The following is a 25,329-nucleotide window of genomic DNA, read 5'->3' on the forward strand; positions in this document are numbered from 1 at the left end:
TCTTCTTGAGTTGTAGATACCAACATTGAGCAAAATATTAGGCTCGATATTCTACTACCAAACGTCAATATCAGATAGAGCTTTGTCTTAAGCTCTAGTGTATGCCTGAAAGTATGACTCAAGGAGGAAGAATCCAATATAGAGGTGCAGTGCTAGAGAAATATACAGCATGGGGAACGACACTGCTACTTTGAAAAGCATCCACTATGAGAGACATGCAAATGGTGGTTTAAGAAAGAATTAGTGGATGGCTTCAAATAGAGAAGCTATGGACAGCCGAATGCTGGTCCGCTTGTACTGAATCCCAGATCTGCTGCTAGTAAAAAAGATTTCAACAGAACATCAATCCTGATGACTATTACAAAATCAACGTTTTTTCAAAATTCACTATAACAAGATCTGCCGGAAACAACTTACTAGCACAATGCCTTCTTAAGTAATCTAATTCTTATTTTATTACTGCTTAGAAAACACAACAGTCATTCAAAATGACATTAACTTTCCATGTGTTTAGTCATCGCTGATGGCATAAGACTTTAACCGGATTATGTGATATACATGCTTAGCCCACTGTAAGTGCTCTTACTACTGTTATCATATTCTAAAATTCTCTTTTTAAAAGTAATCCAGCAAAGTAATAAAAGCATCCAATGTCCTAGAGTATCTTTGCCGCTCACAAAATTAAATTGCATTACTTAAGAGCATTGTGCCCACATGATTCTGACAATGAATAAAGTGGGTCACTTCACTGCTAAATTCATTTCACCTAGAAGAGTAGTACTTTTAATTCTATTAGTTGGTTAACAATTTAGACAGCTAGTACTAAGCTTTTTATACTTGATGTACTTACTCTTAATTCCTTACATCTTAGCAAACAGAGACATCAAGTTCCTCAGATTACAAGAGTTAATTCAGTGAATTTCATTCATTTGAATGTGTCCTTTACGCCCTGGATTTATGTCTAAAACATGGGCATTCTTTGAGAGTTTGCCATAAACCACATTCTCGGTGTTTATAAAGGCAACCTAACTTCACTGCAGCAGCTAGGAAAATCTTAATACTAGAGAGTACTATCTGCTTTTACCTGTGGTGGCGGTCTTTGCTGACTTGGATGCTGTTGTATTTACTGCATTCTTGGTGTCTTTATCTTTCTCTTCCACTCGGGTCTTCACTTCTGGAGTAGAGATATTTTTGCTTGCCTTCTCCACAGATTCCTTCTTTTTTGGAGAAGCTGTTTTGGAACTTTTTTCCAAAGAATCTTTTGCAGCTGGCTTTGGAGAAGCCACTTGTTTTGATTTACCATCACTTTTTTTAACAGGAGAAGATGACTTGGTCTTCGTACCTGTTTTCTTTGTTTTAGTCTTTTCTTTAAGATCTTTCTTCAAAGGTTTACCCAAATTCTGATCGATAGGCAAAGCCTCTGGATCAACCATGGAGACATCAGGGTGCCTAGGGGAAGGGCTGCGATCCTGCATTGGGACAGGTGGTGGATCAATGTGTTTGTAGGTAATTGTCTTGTCTGTTGGAATGGTTTCTGACTCATCTTCCGAGTCAATGTTAGCATCTGCAGTGATGGAAGGGCATTCCTCAGTCTCGGGTGGAACATCCGAATCAGTCTGAGAAGGGGCAGACTCGCTCACTGAAGTTGGAGGGGTTTCATCGCACTGCCGCCCTTGCTGCTTTCCCCCAGAGGGTGGCTGGGCTCCCCCAGACTGAGTTAGCAGCTTTTCTTGGTCTTGAGATTGTTCTTCACTTGCAAACCACTCAAGGGGATTTGGGTTGATAAATGAAGGTGAAAGTTCAGTTTTAGGATGCTTATATTCGCAGGATGACACAAGGCATAAATCAACATCTTGACGGGATTCTGCTAACGATTTTCCTGGAGTAAAATGTGCGCTTGCCTCATATGAATAGCTAGTGGCTTCAGGTGATCTGGTGGCTTTCTCAGTCTCAAATGAATAATCTGTGGCTTCAGGTGACCTGGTGGTTCTCCCACTTGTATCATAGCAGTAGCTAATGGTTTCTGGTGACTCAGTGGTTTTCCCCATTGCCTCATATGAACTATCCATAGCATCAAGTGATTGGGTACCTTTCCCAATTCTCTCATACGAATAATCCGTGACATCAAGTGATTTGGTGGTCTTCCCAATTACATCATGGGAATAATCTGTATCACCAGGTGACCTGGTTGTTTTCCTTGTCATCTCGTAGGAATAATCTGTATCTCCAGGTGACCTGGTGGTCTTCTGTGTCAGCTCATAGGAGTAATCTGTATCCCCAGGTGACACAGTGGTCTTTTGTGTCAAGTCGTAGGAATAATCTGTATCTCCAGGTGACCTGGTCATTTTCCCCCTCATCTCATAGGAATAATCCGTGGCCTCAGGTGACCTTGTAATTTTTCCTGTTGTCTCATATGAATAATCTGTGGCCTGAGGTGATCTAGTAGATTTTCCAACTGCCTCATAGGAGTAGCTAATATCTTCTGGTGACCTAGTGGTTTTCTCTGTGGCCTCGTAAGAATAACTAAGTTCCTCTGGTGATCTGCTGCTCTTCTCTGAATCTTCTTTTTCTGGGCTGAATAAAGGTTCTGGGCTGTGCTTTGTAAGTGTTTCTTGTAATGTGACAGCCTGATAACCGAACACTTTATCAGAGGACACTTGCAGCGACAATGGAGATGTGTGACTAGGTGACACTGCTTCTGTGACTGCAGGAGGTGAATCTGGAAAAGTAGGAGAGTATAGAGGAGAAGATTCTCTTGGAGTTAATGGAGATAGGTCAGACTTTGGTGACAGCTTTTCTCCTAGGCTCTGAACCTTTTCTGAGGTAAAAGAATGAAGTGACATATCTCTGGGTGGAACAGCGCCTGAAAAGGTTTCCTCTGGCAGTGGTGAAGTTACCTGGGAAGGTGTATGAGCTGATGAGCTTGAAGACGAAGCTTCAATTTGAGAAACTGAAATAATTTCTGAAATATCCTTCTCCTGAGAGTAAGATGTATGCTCCACAGGGGAAATCTTCCTTGCAAAAGTGGGCTCCTGTATATCTGAAGGGCTATAATCTACTTCAGTCGGTCCATTTTCAGATATATGGTGTATACCAGTGCCTGCAGTAGGATATTCAGGAGACTGCCTACTGAAATCCATTGCTAAAGACTGCTCAGGGGATTCCTGGCCAAATTCTACTGACATAGTTGACTGTTCAGGAGATCTGTGATCGTGCACTGGGGTTCTTGATTTTGCTGTCTTAGGTGAGAAATCTGGTGGAGAAATTGACATAGGCCTTGGGCATTCCTCCTTAGATGGAGACATTTCCGTTTCCTGAAATGTTGTTGGTGTTTGTACAACAGAGACTGAAAGGGAATCATCAACTTCTGTTGAGTGAGGGGATCCAACCTCAGCATGCAAAGAAGGAGATACATCATCAGTGGTTGGTTCTGGAAATGAACTAGTAGCAACAGATGCTGTGGAGACAGAAGCTACTCCTTCAATGTGCGAATAGGTATCTTCTGCTACAACCTCATCAACAGGAGTAGCAGACTTGTCAGAAACAGTGCCTTCAGATATTGACATTTTGGTATCTTCTTTTAGGGAACCAAACTGACTTATATCTATTTGAGTAGGTGAGAGATCACCAGTCAACTTTCGTTCATCCAAGACTAGTGAAGACTGAGAGCTGCTGGGTTCTGTATCCTCCATTTTTCTTTCCAGGCTGAAGCTTTCCTTAATTACCATAAACTCCATGCTTTTCTCATCTTGTTTTTCTTGGAAAAGGCCCACTGAACTGGCTTCAGAAGCTGGGCTCATCTGAACAGGTGATTTTTCTTTCTCGGGTTTCCCTTCAGAAGGACTTTCATAATCTCTGGTGGGAGATTTTACATCAGCACTCAGAAACATATCATAAGAGGTCTCTGAACCTATCAGTGGAGGACTCCGTAGAGGTGAGAGAACCTTTTCAATAGGAGATTCTGAATCTGGCACAGGCTCATCCATAGGGCTTATTCTAGGTCTTGTGGACTCATCTTTGACTTCACTGAATTCAACGCTTACTGGAGCTTCTGATGACTTCTCACTTGTTTCAGAGGGAAGTTGACTGGATTTTTCATCAGTGGGGGACTGATAGTAAGGCGTGTGGCCAGCACTACCAGCAGCAGATTGTGAGGGAGATGCTACTTCTAATGTTTTATCTTCAGGACTTGCACAGTGCTCTTCAGCAATTTCTTGATGTACACTGGGCAATGCAGTAATGGAGGCAGTCTCAGTTGAGACCTTGATCTCATTGGGAGTAAGAGAAAAGTTCACACTACGTTCACCCAATGGTGTTTTGGCAACTGGTGACGGAGGGGACAAACTATCAGCTGGACTCTTGGCTGGACTACGTTTTCCAGTAACATCAACATCTTCTGGACAGGTTTCTTTGATTTCTAACTTGGCAGTTTCACTTTCTTTTTGCCGGTACACATCCTGGAATGCAGATTTGCAGAACTTGTCTTCTTCTAATGAAGAAGGTGGTGAAATGGTAGAAGCTGAGGCATTATAGTCTTTACCTTCTGTGGCCTCTGTTTTGGATCCTTCAGATAATCCATTAAAAGCATCTGGAAGTGGAGAAAGTTTAGGTCTACCAAACTCTTGAGAGTACAGTGATGTTTCATACTTGGTAATGTTCACATACTCCTGAGAAGGTGATTCACTTTCCTCATTGTTAGTTTCATCACTCATGACATCCCGGGGTGTAGACATTTCATCCATAGGAGTTGGTTCACCAGATATTTCAATGGTAGACTGTGTATAACCTGAAGTAGCTGTGAATTCCTCAGGTTGATCTTCTCTATTTTCTTCATCAGAAACAGTGGCTTCACTTTCTGAACCACCAGGTAATGTCTCATCATGGATAGAAGAGGCTGGTTCAACTGCTGGAGACTGAGGCTCTGAGCGTTTTGTTGGTGTAATTATGAGCAGGCCATATTTATCTTCAACTTCACCAGCTTCTGCAGCTTTATCTACTACAGCCATCACGTAATCTTCTTCAGCTTCTATTTTTTCAGTCTCCTCTTCATCTCTGATGTCTTCTGCTTTGTCTTCCTCCTCTTCTTCAGTCTCTTCAGTTTCTGCCTTCTCTACTGCTTCTTCCCTGTCTTCCTCAGCCCGTTCATCTGATGTCTCATAATCTGCCTTTTCAGTATATTTTTCGTCTTTAATGTTAGCATCTGCTTCGGACATTATTTCATCTGAATAGTCATGAATTCTTCGTGCTTCTTCCATGTATGGTTTTGTGGCGTCAAGTGGTGTCTTTTCTTCCTCATCTTCACCTCGTTCTTCAGCTTCTTCTGTCTCTGCCTTTTCCTCATAATCTCCTGCTTCAGATGATTCTTCCAAACCAGTTCCCTCATCTTCAAACTTTTCAATGTCATCAACTCTGTGCTTTTCTACAGGTTCCAATTCTTCAGGTGTCTGTTCACACTCACCCTCAGCCTCTGTGGTTGTTATGCCTTCATCAGAGGATTCTGCAGGTCCTTCATTATCTAATTTTTCCTTTTGTACTTCAAAGGCGTCTTTATGTTCTTTGCCAGTGAGTTTCAGTTCATCCTCTATCAGCGCAACCTGAGGTCTTGTTGCTTTTATTGTTTCTACTTCTTCAGCTTTTAATTCTTCAAAATCCTTTGTTAAATCTTCTGGTGAAGACATGAGGGATCTTTCTGCTTCAAGTTCTTTTCCACTAGCTGTAATCTCTGCAGCTGCTACAGCTGCTACAGTTGTTGCAGCAGCTCCAACTGCTGCAAGGGCAGTCTGTGCTCCACTGACTTTGCTCTCCTTCTTCACAGTCTTAATTTTTCCTTTTTCCTTTGCTTTTCCAGCAGGTACTGCTTCTTTTTTAGCAGGTTCCTCCTTCTTTTGTGGTTTGGGTTTTGCTGCTGGCTTTTTGGCTTCAGTTGAAGGAGTAGGTGTCTTCTTTATTTCTTTAGGAACCTTTTTGATGTCCTTTTTGACTTCCTTTTCTTCCTTCTTAATTTCTTTCTTCTCTTCCTTTTTAACTTCTTTTTTAGCTTCCTTTGGTGGAGCTTCTTTCTTTACTTCCTTCTTAGCTTCCTTCTTTTCTTCCTTTTTCACCTCTTTTTTAACTTCTTTCTTGATATCTTCTTTTTTGGGTTTTTCCTCTTTTTTGATGAGTGGTTTCTCCTCTTTTTTAGAAACTTCTTTCTTTGGTTTTTCTTTTTCATCTTTCTTTTCTTCAGGTTTTGCTTTGACTTCCTTTTTCACTGACTTCTCCTTTGTCACTTTTGGTTTTACATCTTGTTTTTCAGAAGCTTGTTTTTCAGAAGTTTCAGATTTCCCTAATTGCTCCTCCTTAGTGGTTACATCTTTTTCTGCCACAATAGTTTTGGTTTCTGGTTTTACTGCTTTCTCTTTTTTAACTGGAGTTTTTTCTTTGCTTTCTAATTTCTGTGGCTTTTCCAGTGCTGGACTAGGCTTTGCAGGCTCCAGTGTTTCTTCTTTAGATTCTTTTCTGACAGTCTTGCTTGGTGGTGTCTTTGCAGCAGGCTTCAGACTCTCCTTGCTGTCTGTTCGTTGTTTCAGCTTTGCTTGTTTCACAGCTGGACTAGCGATGTTTCCAGTCAGGTCTTTTTGTGTAACCATTGGTTGTTTAAGGAAGTCTAAGTGTTTGAGTTTTTCCAGTCCTTCTAGAATATTATATTGGGTGCTGTTTCCAGGAAACAGAACTCGGATTATTTTTTCTGCAGGATTAGCTGGATGCCACACAATCAAGGATGAGACGGAAGTGAAATAGGATAATGGAATGTCTAGTTCTTGGCCATTTGGTAGCAGAAATTCAGCTTTATCTTTGCTAGTACCACTCCACTGATGCATAAAATATTGCATCTCTTTGCTGCTTTTGACAGGATTAAGCACATACATCTCAAGTTTGCCAACTCCCATTTTCTGAAATAAAATGATTGGGTCAATTGTATTTCCTACATTTCTGAAGAGAGGTTCTGGTTTCATAGACAATTTATTTAAGTACTGGAGAGTGAAACAAGCTTCTTCCACGCTTCTTTTAACTCTGAAGCTTGGATCCATGTTCTTCAAGTTCTCAGGTACATTAAGGAATACAACTCCTAAATCAGGTGAGATCAGATTTTTCATCCAGTCACTGTTGGTAGTAGACCCTTGAGACTGTTCCTCTTCTAATTCAGCTATCTTTCGCTGAAGCATGCTATTGATTCCCGGCAGGTTATCATCCCCAATATGAGTGAGCAGAATGGAATCTACTCTGTCCAAATGCCGGATAAGTTTCCAAAAGCAGGATTTTCTTTCAGATCCTCCATTGATAAGCATATTGAATCCATTCACTGCAAACAATGCAGAGTCCCCTCTTCCGCCTGGGAAAATATAACAGCAGGGTTTGGAGAGTTTCAAGAATCCTCCTGAGGTTGGAGGCTCTAAAATGTCAAAGGGCGATGGCACTTCTACTGATTCTGACAGGTATTCTGTAAATTCAGAAAGTCCTTCCATTTCAGGCAATATGGAAGATGAGTTGAGCTTAATGTTAATGAAGTCTTGAAGGTTGTGTCTGTCAAGGTTGGAATTTTTCCAGTCCCCTTCCTCGGGGCAGAAAAGAGTTAAGCTGGCTTTGTTGGCAGGGTGTGTGGTGCTCAGTAATTCACCAATCTAGGGTTGTAAAACAAAAACAAGAAAACGCATATAAATTTATTTTTTTTAATGTTAATTAATGTCAGAACATAACAGTCCCTGATCCTAGAAGCTTGAGGAACTTGCTACCACAATTAGTTTACCACTGTTATTTTTTAAATACAAAGGAACGGTTTATTCCTGGTCTCTTCCTCACTGCTGAAAGGAGGAAATTATCCCAGGGTTTTTCCTTTCCCTCTACTTCCTTTATGGGAGGATGGTAAAATCTTTTATATTCAGAGAGGATGAGGTCTATGAAGCTACCACCGTCAGCACTGCCACTCTCTGCCACTGACTGATGCGTCTCTATGATGCTCCAATAAATCCAGGAGATCCACGCAAATATCTATGAGAAACAACACATTCCCTTAACAGGCTGCATTACACTTAGGCAGCAAGGTTTTAGCAGCAAGGGGCTGCAGCGGTGGTCTCTGTGGGCAAAGCCCAGCAGCTGTCCCATGTCAGATCTCAGCCAGCTCCAGCTGCTCCAGCAAGGACGTGCCACTGCCAGAGCTGAGCCGTGAGCGACACTGGGTGTGCTCTGGGAGCGCACAGTAAAGAAAGGGGAAAACTCTGCCAACAGCAGCTGGGAGAGAGGATTAAGGAATGTGAGAGAAGCAGTCCTGCAGCCACCAGGGTCAGTGCAGAAGGAGGGCAGAAGGTACTCCAGGGGTGATAGAAGAGGATGAATGGGAGGAAGGTGTTTGTAGATTGCTAGTTCTCACTGCTCTAGTCTGTTAGCAACAGCCAATACATTACACTAACCTTGCTTATACTGAGTTTGTTTTGCCCATTCATGAATGATCTCCCTGTCCTTATCTAAAGCCATGCACTGTTTCCATCATATTTTCACTCTCTGTTCTGCTGAGGAGTGAGAAATCAGCATGGTGGTGCTGAGCTGCCTGTGAGTATGAAATCACCACATGCCCTAGTGTGAAAAGCTTTTTTTCTGTTCCAATCTGAACTAAAACCCAGCGTTAAATAGTTCCAGGTTGCCACATAAACAAACGTGAGAAAGAATGACATATTTTAAACCTTATTCCAAAGGTGGGGAAACATAGCCCACCTCTATTGTATTTGTTCTTAATAAAGAGAACATCAAACTATATAAAATTCTTTAAAGAGTAATTCAGACATAAGTTATCACAATCTTCTTTACAGAAACACAATTGTCAGTTATGCTATAAGAACAGTTTCCACAAAGATGTTATACATTATGCTACAGCTGAATAATTTGAAAGTCTTGGACCACAAACTGAATCAGCGGAAAAAATGTATATATATAAGTGAATGATGTTTGATTGCAGTAGACCTCTGTGGGTCTCTATGTATGCCTTGCTTCCTTTCCTTGTGATACATTATTTATTTTCAGCATTTACTAAAAATAAAAACTCAGCAAAGATGCAGCGTTTGCTATTCACACAAAAATAACCCAACCAATATCTAAATAAAGCAGAACATAAATATTTTGTATCTTCCTTTGTCAGCCTTACATATTATTCAAACCGTTTGATAGGAGTATAAAGACATTTCACTCATATGTCAGACATGGCTTTGTCTGAAAAAGAGCAAACAAAAATGCAAAAGAAAACAAAATGAAAGCAGTATAAACAGAAAAGGATAAAAGATAAGGAAAATTGGAGACTTATTCCAGTTGTTTATCACAAAAATAAGAGGGGCAGCAGAAATCACAGCTCTGAAATGGCTCTTGAGGATAGTCATGCTGTCTGTCTGATCAGGGCTGAAAACACATTATAAGGGGGTAAAAAATCCATTCCTTTGGATGAATAAATCAAAGTATATTGCATACATAAGGTGATAAATCGTGTACAGAATGTTTGTCATGTGGGCCAATTTTCTGTCTAGATAAAAAATTGTGCAGTAATCCACTAAGCTAATGTATGTATCATGTCAAGGTTTGGGGTTAGTCCAGTCTAGTCTGTATTACACCATATTTGGATTTCTGCTTCATACTTCTAGATTTGAACTTCGTTTGCTCCTAAAAGTTGGCACACATAATGCCGATAGTGTTGTGCTACTGGTCATGCAGGCCAATGAAGAGTTCCTAAAAAATTATTCCTGTCATAGATCCTATCTGCTAGGAACAGAAAACTCAGTAATTGCCCTGAAAAGGCCTTAATGGATTTGCATGTCTAACAGTGACAGAAAGTACAATGATAGTTTCATAGAATCATAGAATGGCGTTGGTTGGAGGAGATCTTAAAGATCTCTACTAGATCAAGCTGCCCAGGATCCCACCCAACCACCCTTGAATGCTTCCAGAGACAGGGCATCCACAAACTCTCTGGGCAACGTGTTTCAGCACCTCACCATCCTTTGAGTAAAAATTTATTTGTAACATCTAAACCTAATTCTCCCCTCTTCTAGTTTAAAGCCATTCCCCCTTGTCCTATCACTATCAGACCATGTAAAAAGTTGGTCTTCCTCCTGCTTGTAAGCCCTCTTCAAGCACTGGAAGGCTGCAGTGACATCTCCCCAGAGCCTTCTCTTCTCCAAGCTAAACAAACCCAACAACCTCAGTCTTTCTTCACAGGAGAGGTGTCCCAGCCCTTTGATCATCTTCATAGCCCTCAGAAACTGCTCAGTAAGCAGTGTCACCACTGACTCTATTTTATAGCACAAAGACAATAACTACTTGTTCTCTTCCCTGGATTAAAACTCAGTCCAGGAGCAAAGAACTACATTTATGAACCCGGCCATCTTTTCAAGCACTTCAGTACATCTATTGAAGGTAAAGAGCAAGGCGTCTGCTCAGAGAGAATACAAGACTGCTTCATATCTTGGACCACAAAGGGAAAAAGAAAGGTTTTCCTCCACTAGCTGCTGTTGGAAAGGCAGAAGAATAGGGCATCTTCAACATTCTGGCACAAGAAAAGTTGAAAACATTATTAAGTACTGTCTGCAGGAAGATCTGCAAGCTAGAGATAGATTCCTGAATTGGGCTTCAAAAGACATTTTTTACTTCTTTGTGATCTCACTCCATGGCCATAGTTCAGATTTGGTCCAGTGAAATGAAAATGAACAGAAATCAGAAACACAAACTTCGCACTAAATTCATCAAACCTTACATGCCTATGGGCCAGGACAGAACAGGAATGCTCTAATTATTATTTGGAAAAACACTAACCAATTATTTTCTAGCTTTTCTTTCTAATAATTCTTCCAGTTTGCAGATACCTTGAAAGTTTCCCATTAATAGAAGTATGTAAAAAATGTCACACCCACAAACTGCAATATGTCAAGCAGGATTTTTCTATGGATTTCTGAAATATGTAGAAGCAGTGAGAAGTCAAGGCTCAGTGACAACAAGCTGGACACCAGACTTTTGAAGGGCTGTGCTAGCTGGCAAGCATGTCACTAGCATGGAGGAGGAGCCATGGAATCCTCTTTGGAGCCCATGGGAATGTGTCCCATATGCCATGCAGAATGCCATGCATGCTGGCTCTAGCATGTTGCCAGCCATCACCACACCACTCTCAAGCCAAATGTTTGGATTCCTAACTAATGGTAGGATTCCGGACATGCAGAATTGGGATCAGGAAAACAAAGACACAGATGGAACTACTCTTGGTGTGGGATGTTAAAAATAAGGGATTCTACAAACATATTGGTCAGAAAAGACAGGCCAAAAAGAGTGTCCCTCCTCATGAGAAGCAAAGACTGGCTACAACGGACATGGAGAAGGCTGAAGTACCCAGTGAATTCTTTGCCTCTTCACTGGCAGCCAGGCTTCTTTTGTTACTCATGTTCTCAAACCTCACATCCCTGAACTTCTAGGTGAATACTGAGTGAGCAAAATCCCTCACACTGTAAGAGAAGAGCAATTTGAGAACACCTCAAGAGACTGAATGTGTACAAGTGTATGGGGCTGGATGACATGCATCTGAGAGTCCTGAAGGAGCTGGCTGATGTGGTTGCCGAGCTGCTCTCCATCGTATCTGAAAAGTCATGACTGAGAGGTGAAGTCCCAGGTGACTGGAAAAAGGGAAACATCACTCCCACTTTCAAGAAAGGAAGACCCAGGGAACTACAGGCTGGTAAGCCTCATGTCTCTGCCTGGGAAGAACATGGAGCAGATCCTGCTGGAATACATGTCAAGGCACACAAGAGATGAGCAGATGATTCAAGACAGCCAGCACTGCTTCAACAATGGCAGATCGTGCCTCTGGTGGCATAGATGATGGACTGATGTAATCAGTGGACAAAGGGAAGGCAACTGGTGTCATATATCTGGACTTCTTCAAGGTCTTTGTCTGACACCACATTCACATATCTAAATTGGAGAGATATGAGTTTGCAGGGTGGACTATTCAGCGAATGAGGAACTGTTTGGATAGTTACAGCTAGAAGGTTGCTGTCAATAGCTCTGTGTTCATGTGGAGGCTGGTCACAAGTGGTGCCCTCACGGGGCCCATCTTAGGACCTCTTTCACAGCCTTATCAATTGATTGAGTGTACCCACAGCAAGTTTGAAGATGACACCAAGCTGAGTGGTGTAGCTAATACAACAGAAGGAAGGAATGCCATTCAGATGGACCTGGACAGGCTCAAAAAGTGGGACCATGTGAACTGAATGAAGTTCATTAAGGCCAAGCAAGGCCAAGTGCAAGATGTTGCACTTGGGTTGGTGCAATCCCAGACATGTATACAGCCTGAGAGAAGAACTTGTTGAGAGCAGCCCTGATAAGAAGGACTTGAGGGACCTAATAGACAAAAAGATGGACATGAGCAAGCCGTGTGCAGTTGGAGCCGAGAAACCAATTGTATCCTGGGCCACATCAAGAGTGGGGTGTCCCTCTCTATTCTGCCCTTACAGGGCCCTGTCTGGACTACTGTGTCCAGGCATGGAGTCCCCAGCACAAAATGTGGAGCTATTGGAACAGGTCCAGAGGAGGGCCACAAAGATGATCAAAGGGCTGGAGTACCTCTCCTATGAAGAAAGGTGGAAGAGGCGGGATTTGTTTAGGGGTTTGTTTGACTTGAAGAAGAGAAGACTCCGAGGAGACCTCACTGTGGCCTTCCATTACTTGAGGAGAGCTTATAAGCAGAAGGGAGGCTGACTTTTACATGGTCTAATAGCAGTAAGACAAGGGGGAATGCCTTTAAACTAAAAGAGGGGATATTTAGATTAGATTTTTGGGGGGTGGGGGAAATTTTCACTAGAGGGTGGTGAGGTACAGGAACAGGTTGCCAAGAGAAGCTGTGGATACCCCATCCCTGAAGGTGTTCAAGGCCAGGTTGGATGAGGCCCTGGGCAGTCTGATGTAGTGAATGGCAACCCTGCCAGCAGGAGGGTTGGAACTATATGATTGATCCCTTCCATTCCAAGCCATACTAGCATTCTACGATTTGCCGCTAGTTTGCTTGAAGTCCCACATGTTCCTTCTTAGCCAGAGGTGCATGGAGTGCAGGCTTGCTATTCAAAAAAAGTAACTACAAACCAGCAGTGACTTCTAGGGATCAAATGCATTTCAAAGAGCAGGAATCCAGTTCTTCACCAAGCCTTACAACCATATGCTGAATGAACAACTTTGTTTTGTGAATACTATCAAATGGATACAACAAAGTTACACTCATGCAAACTTTACTTTTTCAGTGCTGAACTTTCAAATCTTACTCCACTGAAGTTCTCCTAATTAATTTTGGAAACTAAAATCCTATGGATGCAGCTATATCGTTTATTTAAATATATGACTTACACAACAGTCAAATTAAGTGTGACAGCTTGTTTACTGTGGGTTCCTGCCCTATGGGAGCTTTCAGACACAGCACATTAAGCAGGACAGCAAACTAACAAGCCATGAAACAAACAGCATTAAATATTCGTATACTTTAAATTTTTGGTTCATAAAAATTGCAACATTTACAGATTTCACCAGCCAAATTTTGAACACTACAGTAAAGAAGCCAAGCAGATAGGTGTGCAAAATGCTACAGCTGTACAGACTGCCTCTGTTTTACTTAATGTCACCTATGGCTCAGCTGCCAACAGGCAAGAAGCTCTGTCAAATTCAATTTTACATCTCCGTGTTTGCAGCTTAGATAAATCACCTGTACATTTCAGGAACAACTCTATTTCCTTTCAAAGTTAAAACTTAGTTCTCCAAATTACAATGTGATTCTTCAGTTAAACAATTCACATATAAATTAAAGTGAATGAAATAGATACTTTGGAAAAAAGCCCATCATGAAGAATAAAAAACATCAACATGAAACCGTCAACACCAACTCTAACTTAATACATAATGCCATTTTTTATATTCTTGAAACCTGTGCCATTACATGACCATCAATGGAAGATACTTTTCTAAACATACCTCTTGATCCGTGAAGATCTCAATGAAGTTCTGGAAGGAGAAGGATCCTGACTGAAGGATGAGCTCTCCTGTGTTTTCAAAACACTGTCCAGTTAGTACAAGGAGCTTGTGTCTTGCAGCATCTGTGATCATCAAACGCACCTAGAGTGAAGGAGAGAAACAGATCAACAATGGGAGCTACAATGTCTTTCTCCATTCCTCTGAGAAAGTTCAGTTTACCTCACTCAATTTAACACGTTTCGCAGCAGTATTCCAGGACTGCTGAAACATTATTGTTACAGATGTGCTAATAAAAGACAATGAGAAAGGAGCAAAAGGAGGCATAAGAAGTGGTTAGGCAGAATCAAGCTAAAGACATGAGAAAAAAAAAAAGGAGGGAGCAGAAGAGAATAAAATCTAAATGATAAGTAACATTTTCAATTAAAATTCTTTGTATAACTCCTGGTAAATTTTAATAGCACAGTATTGGGATAGTCTTTGATAACTGTCTCCCATGTGCTAAGGAGTGACAACTACACTTTGTTTTGGAAGGCCATTCGTTTTAACCCTGTATACAGCATTTCTTGTCAATCGTGCAAAAATATCACTGAAAAGTAACAGATACAAATAATAATTCTGCTTCAACAAAATCATAAACTTCAACATCAGGCATTCAGATGTAGTCATGTGCACCATTCACATACCTTGATGCCAATAACTATGATCCTTCTGTAGTGTGCTAGCCAAAGATTTATTTAATACACACTTAGTAAATTATGTGGATGCTTGATGGCTCAAAGGAACTTAGTATTGAGAAGTAGCCTTCTTCTCCATTTTGAAATAGCTCTTCATTTCTTTAGAGTAGACTCTCACTACTTTGCTTGACTCAGTACAGCCATTGGTAACTCCCATTTCTACCTATTTAACTGCATGCTAGGAAAAATCCATATGCTCACTGTAGTCCTATTGGCTAAACTCTTCTTAAATTGAAGAATAAAAATAAATAACACCTTTGTATGATCCTACACTGTTGAGTAAACTGTTTGCAAATATATCAAAAGTTTTGCCCAGCACTGAATAATTGATTCAGAATAAAGTAAGGCATGAATTTCAAGTTTAGTAATTCTTCTGTTCAAGAAGAATTAATTTAAAACAGAGTAGCGATTCCAGAATTCAGCTTCTCAGATATTAAACTAAATGAGAGGAGCCCATCTGAAACAACTACGCATGTAGATACTGCATCCAAACTCCATCTCCACGGAGATGACATAATCACCTCAGCACTCCTAGCAAGCCATTCTTTCAAATTCGTATATTGACTGTTGAGCAATCAGTTGTTCTGAATAATTCCCTCTCACACCAGGGAGGCTGAGCCAGGAAGGCTCGATCTAAATCTCTGCTGAACAGCTCATGTTTTCAGTACAAGTAGAAAAGAGACACTGAAGAGTTTTTGTCTGAAAGAAGACGATTACCACATCTTCATTGTTATTTTATTAAACAAGTGGCCTTGACTTTAACAGCAGAAAGTTTCTTTAATTAAATACAAGACTAATGCTGGTTGATCAGTATTTGCACTAGATGTTTACAAATTCAACAGTGGCTATCTGGATCAAGTCTATCTATTTCTATTTCAGAAAAGAATATAGCTAAGTGCAGTGGAGTGTATGATGTGTGGCCTGAAACCCTATCTGTTTCAGTTGTATTAAAACTATAAAAGAACTGTTTTCCTCTGCTTGTTTTTTTCTCTCACTGCTGGCAGCAGCTCTAGGCAGTTTGCCAGCTTATGTATAAATTCACCAGTTTTCCAACAGCAAAATTATTTCCTGAGTTGTGAACCAGTAATACGTGACTGCCACATAATTCCCCTTCAACCTATTTTATTAATTGATGGTTCTGCAGAATAAATTGTTTCTGCAGAGATAAAAAACTATGGCAGGGAAAAAAAGGCAAATAAATGCTTGCAGATTGCAAAGCATAACATATTATATACGCAAAAGAACTTCCAGAGACACATTAATTCTGTGTCTGGCTATAATCAGGGCATTCTGAGGGACAACCAAAATTTGGCCAGTGATTTCAAGACCTTCAAAAAAATAATCACAAGGTGATGATTCCATTCAACTTTACCCTTGGTTGAAGTCCCAGATTGTTTAAAGAAAGTGAATGGCAAAACATAGCCTCAGCCAAAAGCAGATTACTTATGGTGCAGTTATGGGAGTATTGTGGCAATGGAGCAGGGTTTTAAAAAATGGAGGAACTGTTAATAGAGTTTTCAGAAACTTCTTTTCTTAGGGCAATTCTGTCCTTTTGGTCTTCTCTCCTTTGTGAGCTATTTGGCAGCTGACAGAACATGATAAGAGCTGCGAGTAGAACCATGATCAAACTACCACCAGTACACCTGTTAGCAGCCTAATTAGCAGAAGTTTGTTCTAACATCTTTTGCCTTTGTTTTTCCTAAACTGATAGATTCAGTTTCCTCTTCTGATGAAGTCAGACCTCCATGGTATATCACTGTCTCCTGAACTGCAAGCTGGAAAACTTTTGATATGTGAAACTCAGTTTTTTTATTTGCCATAATGGGCATAGGATGTCTCTTTCAATCTTCATTGTAATTCTCCTAACTCTTTCTTATTGTCTCTTCTGGCTTTTGTCCAGTGAGAGTCTTGTTTAGCCAGCCAAGGTAAATCTCAGCTTCTAACTTCTGGCTGTGACCAGCTTGGCACAATGAAAGCAAAGCAAAGATTGCCTCCCACAGTCTAGTGAGAGGAAATTAATGGTGACCCAGCCAAATACATCCCTGAGCCAAAGGAGTAAAGCCAGGGTTCAGAAGTCATTAACTGGCCTCAGATCATGTTCTTCCATGTGGTCACCCAACAAAAGAAGACAAGCAACAGCGACAGAAACAGCATTTCCCTGCTGTTGGCAGTTCCTTCTGCACACACTTCAAAGCTTTTTACTCTGAAAGCCTGAATATATTACAGACAGTCTTAAAAGAGCTGCCACCCAACTGCCCTTCCTCTAATGCAATGTAAGATATTTTCACACATAATCTTTAAGTCAATTGAGTTGCCATTAACTAAGGTGGGTTAGTTACTTTAAAAAACTTTTAGAACTTAATAAATTTCATTTGATTCAGTGTGTTTCTTCCTGATGGTAAAATAAAACAGATTTTTTTGCAAAGTACTGTAAGTAGAGCTGCTTCATTTCTCCAAAGGAATCATACTGTCAGTGTTTCCCAGCACCAGCAAGCACTACAATTATCCCTGTTTTTCCAACCTTCAGTCTCACTAGACAAATTTCTCAATTTCGTCTTCAAACTGCCTGCTCAGTTCTTCAACTCTAATAAGTTTATGAGGAACTTGCACTGTCAAGAGTCCACAGATCACATCACATGCTCTCTGAAGGACAGATCATATAGACGATACTAGAGTCACCATTACATATTCTGCAGTTCTTCTGAGACTTAAATTTGTCTCAGGGCACCTTGTTTCTTTTCAGGCTTTTTTTTTTTTATGTTTAAAGTAGATGTACAGAGCTATCAGCAGTAGAAGAGCAGAAGAAAAACGGATGTAGTTTCATCACTGGTGCCTCCACTTCGTGAGGAAGGGAACTTGCTGCATTATGAGGAAGGGAGTGCTAGGATCAGAGATCTGCTTCTATCCTACACCTTTGACATTTTACCAGTAGTCTAGGGAACTAGAGAGGAAATCAAGGCATGGCTGATAATGTTGATGGTTTTTACTCTTACTGTGCTTTCATCCACACCTAGGACCTGCTCTCACCCTGCCAACCTAACAGGGCTTTTATGACCCACCTAGTGAAATACTTCTGAGTGACTTACCTCGGTACTAACTGCTTCATCTGAGGGATTGATCAGGACTACAGTTTCTAAGACATCGCTTCTGTGGTGAAGAATTTTCTGACCTGTAAGCACAGAAAGGAAGAAAGAAAAAAAAAGAAACTAAATTAAGCAAGCCATGCACCAGGGTTCAAACCAGTTCTTTCCATCAGCAAAGTACATATTCTTTGTGACAGCTCCCTGGTTACCCACAGCCACAGACACTGCACAGGTTCGTGTTTTCAGCAGCATCAATGGCATGGGGTTCCATGGGCCAGAATCTCCAGAAATTCAAGGTAATGGAAATACACTGACAATAGTGGATGTTGTGCCTTTACCCTGTTAGTCACCCTGGTGCAACTGAGCTGGCGTGATCAGGGACTGGGGTAACTATCACCAGCAGAGCACCTGGGCCCATGTTTTCAGGGACATAAGTGCACCACAAATACAGTCGAGTCTACACAGTCCCAAGTGGATTTAAATGAGCTTTCCCGGGAACTATGTGCAGCTCAGTTGCAGCAGCAGAGAAGTCAGCACGGGCTGCAAACTTCCACTCTGCCAGCAGCACACCAAGCAGATCCCAGCCCCCCTAGCTGCACCAAACTAACCAGGTTCATTAAAGATGGAACCCAGCTTGACAAAACTCCCCTTTCAGCCTTTTCCCTAATGTTCTCTAACACTGGGACACCGAAAAAAATCCCTGACAGGATGGTCTGACACTTGCCATGCTGCCCTGCCGTAGTGCTTCATCTCCCTCCTTGCAAAAACTGTAACAAGCAATGTTAGGCAACAAGGGTGAACAGACGTGCATAACAACAGCTAGCTCCTGAATGAATAACGTCTGGGCAGTCTTGGTGCACCGCACAGCCTGCTGGCACTCATACTTAGTAGTTAGTTTGTCTGTGTATTTAATAGTGATATTCATCTGACTGTGAGTGGATGCCAAAAAAACACAACAGGACTCTTGACATTTTTTTTTCTTATGGTAATTGGCAAACCCTTATCAGCATCTCTTTCTGTGAGAACTGCAGTGAGATTAATTAGCAGCTGTTTTGTCATTCAGCAATCCAGACTGGTAATTAGTTCAAAACCATAACAGTTTTCCCTTCCAAGCAAACCACTCAGTATAATATTAATTAATTAAAATAATTAATTGTGCTTAGAAGGAAGTAGGGGGGGGGGAACAGAACAAGTCACCTATTTGCCAACTTAGAAAACCTCCCCTGTAAAGAGATTTAAAATAACAAGTGCAAGAACTGTGATGGTGAAAAGAGTTCTGCATTCCTGAAAACACAAGAGCAGCATCAAGGCAGTCTGAGAGGGTGGGTCGCCAGCCTTTCCCACACAGCCTTGGCCCTGCCTTTGCTCGTCCTGCACCCTCCTCCTCCTCCTCCTCACCCTGAGCTCACCAAGGTCTCTATTCACTGCATCTTCTGTTGCTCTGGTGAAGCTCTGCCTTTATAAGCGTAACAGCTTGCAATCCAATGATAGAAAGAAAAGGAGAAGGAAAAAAAACCAAAAAGAATGCTCTCGATTAAAATGTGGAACAGGGTTACTGCTTATTTTCTTGTGCTTGACAGTGCCTAGAGACTTGTGGATAAAAATCAAATCCATTTAAAGAAACCTACTTTTCTTAGGACCTGTGGCTTTTCATGTACTTATTTGAAAGAAGGAGAGAGACTGCATATTATGGAAGGGGAGGAGGGCAGGTCTGCCTTTGCAGCATCCAGTTCTGGCATTAGCCTTTGTAATTCAATTCATTTTAATAGGTCTGCTTCCTTGCCTAACAGGAATGCATACATAAGGTTACATTCAATAAAACATCCAGATGGCTCTGATACCACAGACTCCTTCAGAACATGCCCTATGATCAGATATTTTACTTGTTATACAGGCATCTGTCAAATGGGGAGATGAAACAGAGTTTATTGAATCTAGTCCTTAGTGTTAGGAAGGAAACAAAAGAAATTGTCTGGCTGCCACAGAAATTTTTCATATTATAGCTGATGGCACAGAACACACACTTTGTTTCAGGTCCAACTAAGCCTCATATATGATTAGATATTAACACATTAAATGTAGCAGGAAAAGAAATGCTTTCAGCCACATGCAAAGTTAGACAAAGAGTGTCCACTCCACTCAACATACTGACTTGAGGCTTCACTGACATGGCTCCAAGTCACCTCTGTAGATGGGACAGAACTGACCTGAAGAGCCACGATGCTAGCTGACCATCACTGATAGTGGTTACTTACTACAACTTACTAAATTATAGATGGAGTGGGAGAATTTGGGATGTGCGTAGAAGACCTGGGGTTGCTCTAAATGAACTCTACCTGATTTTTACAGCCTATCTCCACCTTTCTGTTGGAATGGTTTTGTGACATGATAGAGAAGGGAAGAAGTTTCTAGATTGCACAGCAGTGGTTGGGAAGCCAGATTTTATCCACCTTTAGTTTCTGGAAGGCAAGACAAAATCCTATCTAAAGATTCAGGAAATAAATGTTAATTCTGTTTGGAAGAAATTTAAGTATCTGTTCATCATCAATTTTAGTAAGTTAAGATTCACATTAAAAATAGATATGAATAGAGTCATGGAAGCTGTTTGATTCAGAATCAGTCCAATACAGTACAGAATTAAACAGCACGTGACAGTTACTTCATCCCAGAATCATCCCAGTTCCTATGGCCATAGGATCTCACAGATCACTGCTTGACCAAATATTGATGATATCTATACTAGCATTATTGAGATCAGTATTGCTTCTAGGGAAGTAACTCAAGAGGTTTCTAACTTGGTGTTTTCAAGCCAATCAAGCAGCATGATCATGGAACCCACTTTTAACAGGGACTAAATTGCAGTTAATTTTGTGCAAACCCAACATATGAATGAATGGTAAGGGAAAGCAAGTAAGTGCAGCTTTGAGTCCCTTTGAAGCTTTGAGTTCCCTTTGAAGAACCTCTACTGACACTCTTCTCATTGGCTCTGACTGTGCAACACCAGCCCATGGGGATGCATACTTTAGGCAACATGCTACTCAACAGAATATTTCCCATCAGCCCTTCTCACCAATGAGGATGGACGCAAGCACTCCCTCACTCCCACCACAGCTATTCCCATGCTATCAAATCAAGTCAAATTCAGAACAACTCATCCATAGAGAAAGCAGAAAAATCTTTTCTGTGGTGACTCTTGGACAAAGTGCAATGGGAGAACACCTTCTCTCTGCAGATAATCATTGTTTCGTGCCTGATCTAACATTCAGATGCAACTCTTCACGTCTTTTCTCTTAATGTCTTTTCTATTTCATTGTAAAAAAAGTTTGAAGTATTGTTTGTCTTTCACATTAACAGTATATTATGCCAGTTACTACCATGGTGGCATTAGCAGATGGCACAGCTTGCAAGGATTCCCAATGAAACTTCTCACAAGCCTTGAATAGACACCGAACTCTTTGCAGCTGGAAATGTTTAGTGCTTTGTGATTGCAAATAGCTGCAATGCCCACAACTCTCTAGCTGCTTGCCTCTTGTGGAATAACTTCCGTACATTGAGGGGAGGAAAAATCCTTTGAAATGAACCATGAAACATTCATTTCTAGTGTTCTTGAGAAGACATCTTAACAGAAAAATTCTGAGGAAGAGACATTTTCCCAACCAGGTAATACTGCATTTGAGGAGCAGTAATGTGTAACATTTATCCTCAACCTTTCTGAGTACAGATGGCAGAAAAGGTTGGTGACAAGATCCTGTTTATTGTTGTTAGAGACATAGTCACTTCGTAAAAGCTTCAGTACCCAATGGCTTTATGTCCATGTTAAGCAAGATCTGGATGACTGAGAAATATAACTAGGTAAGAATTTTATATATGTGAATGCATAGAGCTTCAAGGCAGGCTTGTCTGAAGCACTAAGGTCAAAGCGTGGGCAAGTCAGACACTTTTTCATGTTTATTTTCATAGAAGAAAATATACAGGAAAAAGAAAATGTGTAAAACATGTAAAAACTGAAGTAACAAATAGCGTGAGCCATACAACAAGATGTCAGTGCGCACTATTTGAGCCACTGAGATTCTGATGGAGTATCAAGGTATGCCAGTCACTTTTCTGGAAAGCAGTAACTCATGTTAAAGAGTCATCTCAACCACCTCTGTTCAGCTTTACCATGCCTGATGAAGGGTACTGGAAGGTTATCGTATCCTTTGTATGTGATCTATTTAAAGTAATAAATTACTTTCGAGTTTTTTGCCTAGCAAACAATAGTGCAATAGCCCTTACCTCTTCAGTAACTTCAAACTGCTAGTTATTTCACTTTATTTTCCAGTGGGATTTCAAAAAGGTCACAATAACCTTGTGGTCAGCATAGTTACATTGTGTTATCAACAGCGTATTCTGAGTTCCAAATGACTGGTCATCTAGTGGCTGCTATTTCTTATACTAATTGAATAAATCCATTTTTCTTGTTTTCAATACAGAGATCAACAGGCATAAAGTAAAAATAGCACTGTAATTGTGACCAGCCCCTAAACCTTCTGGCTGTTAACCTGAAAGCATAATGTTGCAAGAATTCCAGATAAGGGAAAAAGAAGAAGAACCTCCTTTACAGCAGATTAGTAGTTATCTGAAGAAATCCTGCATAAGTGATATGCAGCATTCCATCCACCTTCTCAGTTGAGATGGGGTCACCAGAGTACTTTATTGCTGACCTGAACTGCAAGCTACTCGAACAGGTAAATTTACAGTATTAAACACAGGGTTTTGTGGAGCTGCCAAAACAAATTCTGATGTAAAAATTTGGAGTTCTCTATCTGCAAGGATAGGATTCATAGACTTGATAGAGAAATGGTTGCATGAAGTTGAGGCGCTGGACTATGGGAGTAGAACTTCAGAAAGTCCCTTCCAGGTACATTCTAAGAGCCCTGCAGGTAATGCAGGTGGTGGAAAGGCTCATCAGTCAGTCTTACAACTAGCTGACAGGATGGGGTGAGCCAAAACAGGCATAACTCCATTTACATCAAAGAAGATAGATTCATTGCCCAATGGCAACGGGCAATGGGCTCAAAGCAACCCAATGACTTCTTACATTTAAGCGAGTGCAAAGAAGGAACAAACATTTTTACCAGCAAGAACTCTTATTGATTTGTAGGAATATCAGAGTACTTTATACATTTCTGCAGCAAATAAAATGCATTCTGGCTGGAATGCTGAACTGGTGTGACAGCTGTGAACAAAAAGTCAGCTCTACTAACATTGCTGAGCCATCTGACAGCGACAAAGATTTCAAAGAGTGACACTGACTGTATAGCGTTACTGTTTTCTTTGTAATTATTTAAACCTGTTAGGTTAGGTTAGGTTCAGACTGAAATACAAGATGATGTACTTTTTAATAGAGAATTGCGTGTAACCTCTGCAGTTAGGTTCTTGCTGATCTGCTGGACTCTGAACTCTGCGGTGACCCTGCGGTAAAGAAGTGTGAATCCCTGCTTTACCTTCTCCTTCTGAATATAAATAGAATTCCTGTTCAGGCTTCAAATGGTTCACTGCCAACTTGGTGATAGCGAAATGCTTTTCCTACTCAGCTCTAACTTGCAACAATTTATTAAGCACAAGTCCCGAGAGGCAGTATCCTGCAGCATATTGTTTTTAGGATATTTAAGATCACTTCTATGTGATTAAATAAGACTAGCTAGATATAATTTCATCTTAGTTCTTGGATGAGTCTTCATCCATCAGATTTCATTTGAGTTTATACTTCTAGGTAATAATAGTGTCCTGAACATAGAAGGCTAGACAGAAGACAAACAGTTCCCAGTAACTGTACATGAAGCCAGCCCACCAATCCTTGCCCAAGACTCTCAGCAGCAGCCAGGGAAAGAAAGCCAACACCTCTGCATGAACATTTATGGCCAGGTTCATATCTTTTGCCTCAAACTTCAGTCTCTAACACTTGTAGACTTATGAGCTGAGACGTTTTTGGAGCTGCTGTAAGTGTTGCCCCACATCAAAGAGCACAGAGAGCTCCACAGCTCCCACTGAAGTCTCCTGGAGTGAATTCAGTGCATTAAGTCACATCTTCACACACCTCATTGATCAACAGACTAGTTGTATCAGTTCCATACACCACATATTGATTTCCTGCGCCCTGTCCCAACTTTATGAGACATCTAATTTGCTGTCAAACTACAGTCATTCATTAAGCAGAAGCAAACTGCTGGCCTTTCACTCCCATCTGGTACTGTCAGGAGCAAACTACTACCCTCAACTGTCATCACCCACCTTCAGAAACAGGATTTTTCATCTAATTCTTCATGTTTTATAATTTCAGGGCTCTAATGATGACTGCTAATGTGCTAAAAATCTCTTCTGAACAAGGAGATATTACAATAAGTACTCTGAGACAAGTTGAAGCAAATCAGCCTAGAGCACAACAAGTAAAAGTTTATGTATTACATTTTTAATGCCTACATATGTAAGTTTACTTGACAAAAAGAGGACATATCACAGAAACGTAACTAAGTCACTTATGGTTTTCATTAGTCATTTCACTGAGGCTATGAGTGAAACTAGAATCAAAGATAGCTCAATAAAATCAGAATACACCTCCTGTTTATACACTGCACTTGCAACAGTAGTGGAGCCCCATGCTTCTATTAAATGGGTTCATCCTTGACTTTGCTTAAGGAGGAATATAACCAGTAGCCAATCAGCAGCAGCACCAATCTGTTCAATGAATTCACCTGCAAGTTAGTCTTCCAGCACTGAAATTTGCTAGCAACAGGCAAAAAGACAAGCCATTTTGTGAAGAAAGCAGCTTATCCTTCTTTCAAAGAACATATTGAAATATTTTAAGAAGCAGTTGCAGACAAAGATGTTCTTTGAGTGAGTGTCTGCCTTTAATCACTGGAATCCTTCTTTCATTACTAGACCAAACATTCCTTATTCACTCTAGGATAACAAAATATTGCCAGTGACTAAGATTCCATACTTCCAGAGGAACTACCTAGTATCCCAACTAATTGTTGCAGAGATACCAGGTTTCTGGCAGCAGCCTTTGCTTTCTCTTTTGATGCTAAGCTGTTGCTACAGGCAGAAATGGCTGTTTCTGAACTCTGACACTTCTGTTCTTTTGTGGATCTGGACCATCTACAGGCCAGTAGGTGGGTAAAGCTCAAATCCCAGAAGCCCTGTCCAGCACGATTTGGACACATTCAGTGTGTAAATTCAGTGAGAGGACTGCAAGCAAAGGTCATAAATTCAAACTGGCATGGCTGTAGAACTACACTTTGTAGACAAGTGAGTGCAGCTTTGTGACTCTACTACAAGAAATGATGCTCTGTGTTTGCAGGAACAAAAGAGGTCTTTAAAGAGCAGTGCAATTTTATATCTGGGCGAAAAGAAAGGGAAGAGTAACCAGGCACTACTGAAAGGGCATGGCTGCAGGACAAACGAAGATGTGAGGACAATTGCAAACATTACTCTGGATATTACAAATTGCA

The 25,329-nt window shown here is 40.8% G+C and overlaps 1 protein-coding gene across 1 annotated transcript in view; it reads right to left on the reverse strand.

Moving 5' to 3' along the window:
* MAP1B (microtubule associated protein 1B) overlaps nucleotides 1-25,329 on the reverse strand; it is a 71,569-nt gene that overhangs the window by 6,481 nt on the left and 39,759 nt on the right. The window contains exons 3-5 of the mRNA XM_004937371.5: nucleotides 17,840-17,922; nucleotides 14,020-14,160; nucleotides 1,085-7,661 (exon numbers count right to left, since the gene is read on the reverse strand). Coding sequence (XP_004937428.4) covers nucleotides 1,085-7,661; nucleotides 14,020-14,160; nucleotides 17,840-17,922 — 6,801 coding nt within the window. The remainder of the gene's footprint in view (nucleotides 1-1,084; nucleotides 7,662-14,019; nucleotides 14,161-17,839; nucleotides 17,923-25,329) is intronic.

Source organism: Gallus gallus, chromosome Z (genome assembly GCF_016699485.2).
Source record: "Gallus gallus isolate bGalGal1 chromosome Z, bGalGal1.mat.broiler.GRCg7b, whole genome shotgun sequence".
Taxonomy (NCBI): Eukaryota; Metazoa; Chordata; class Aves; order Galliformes; family Phasianidae; genus Gallus; species Gallus gallus.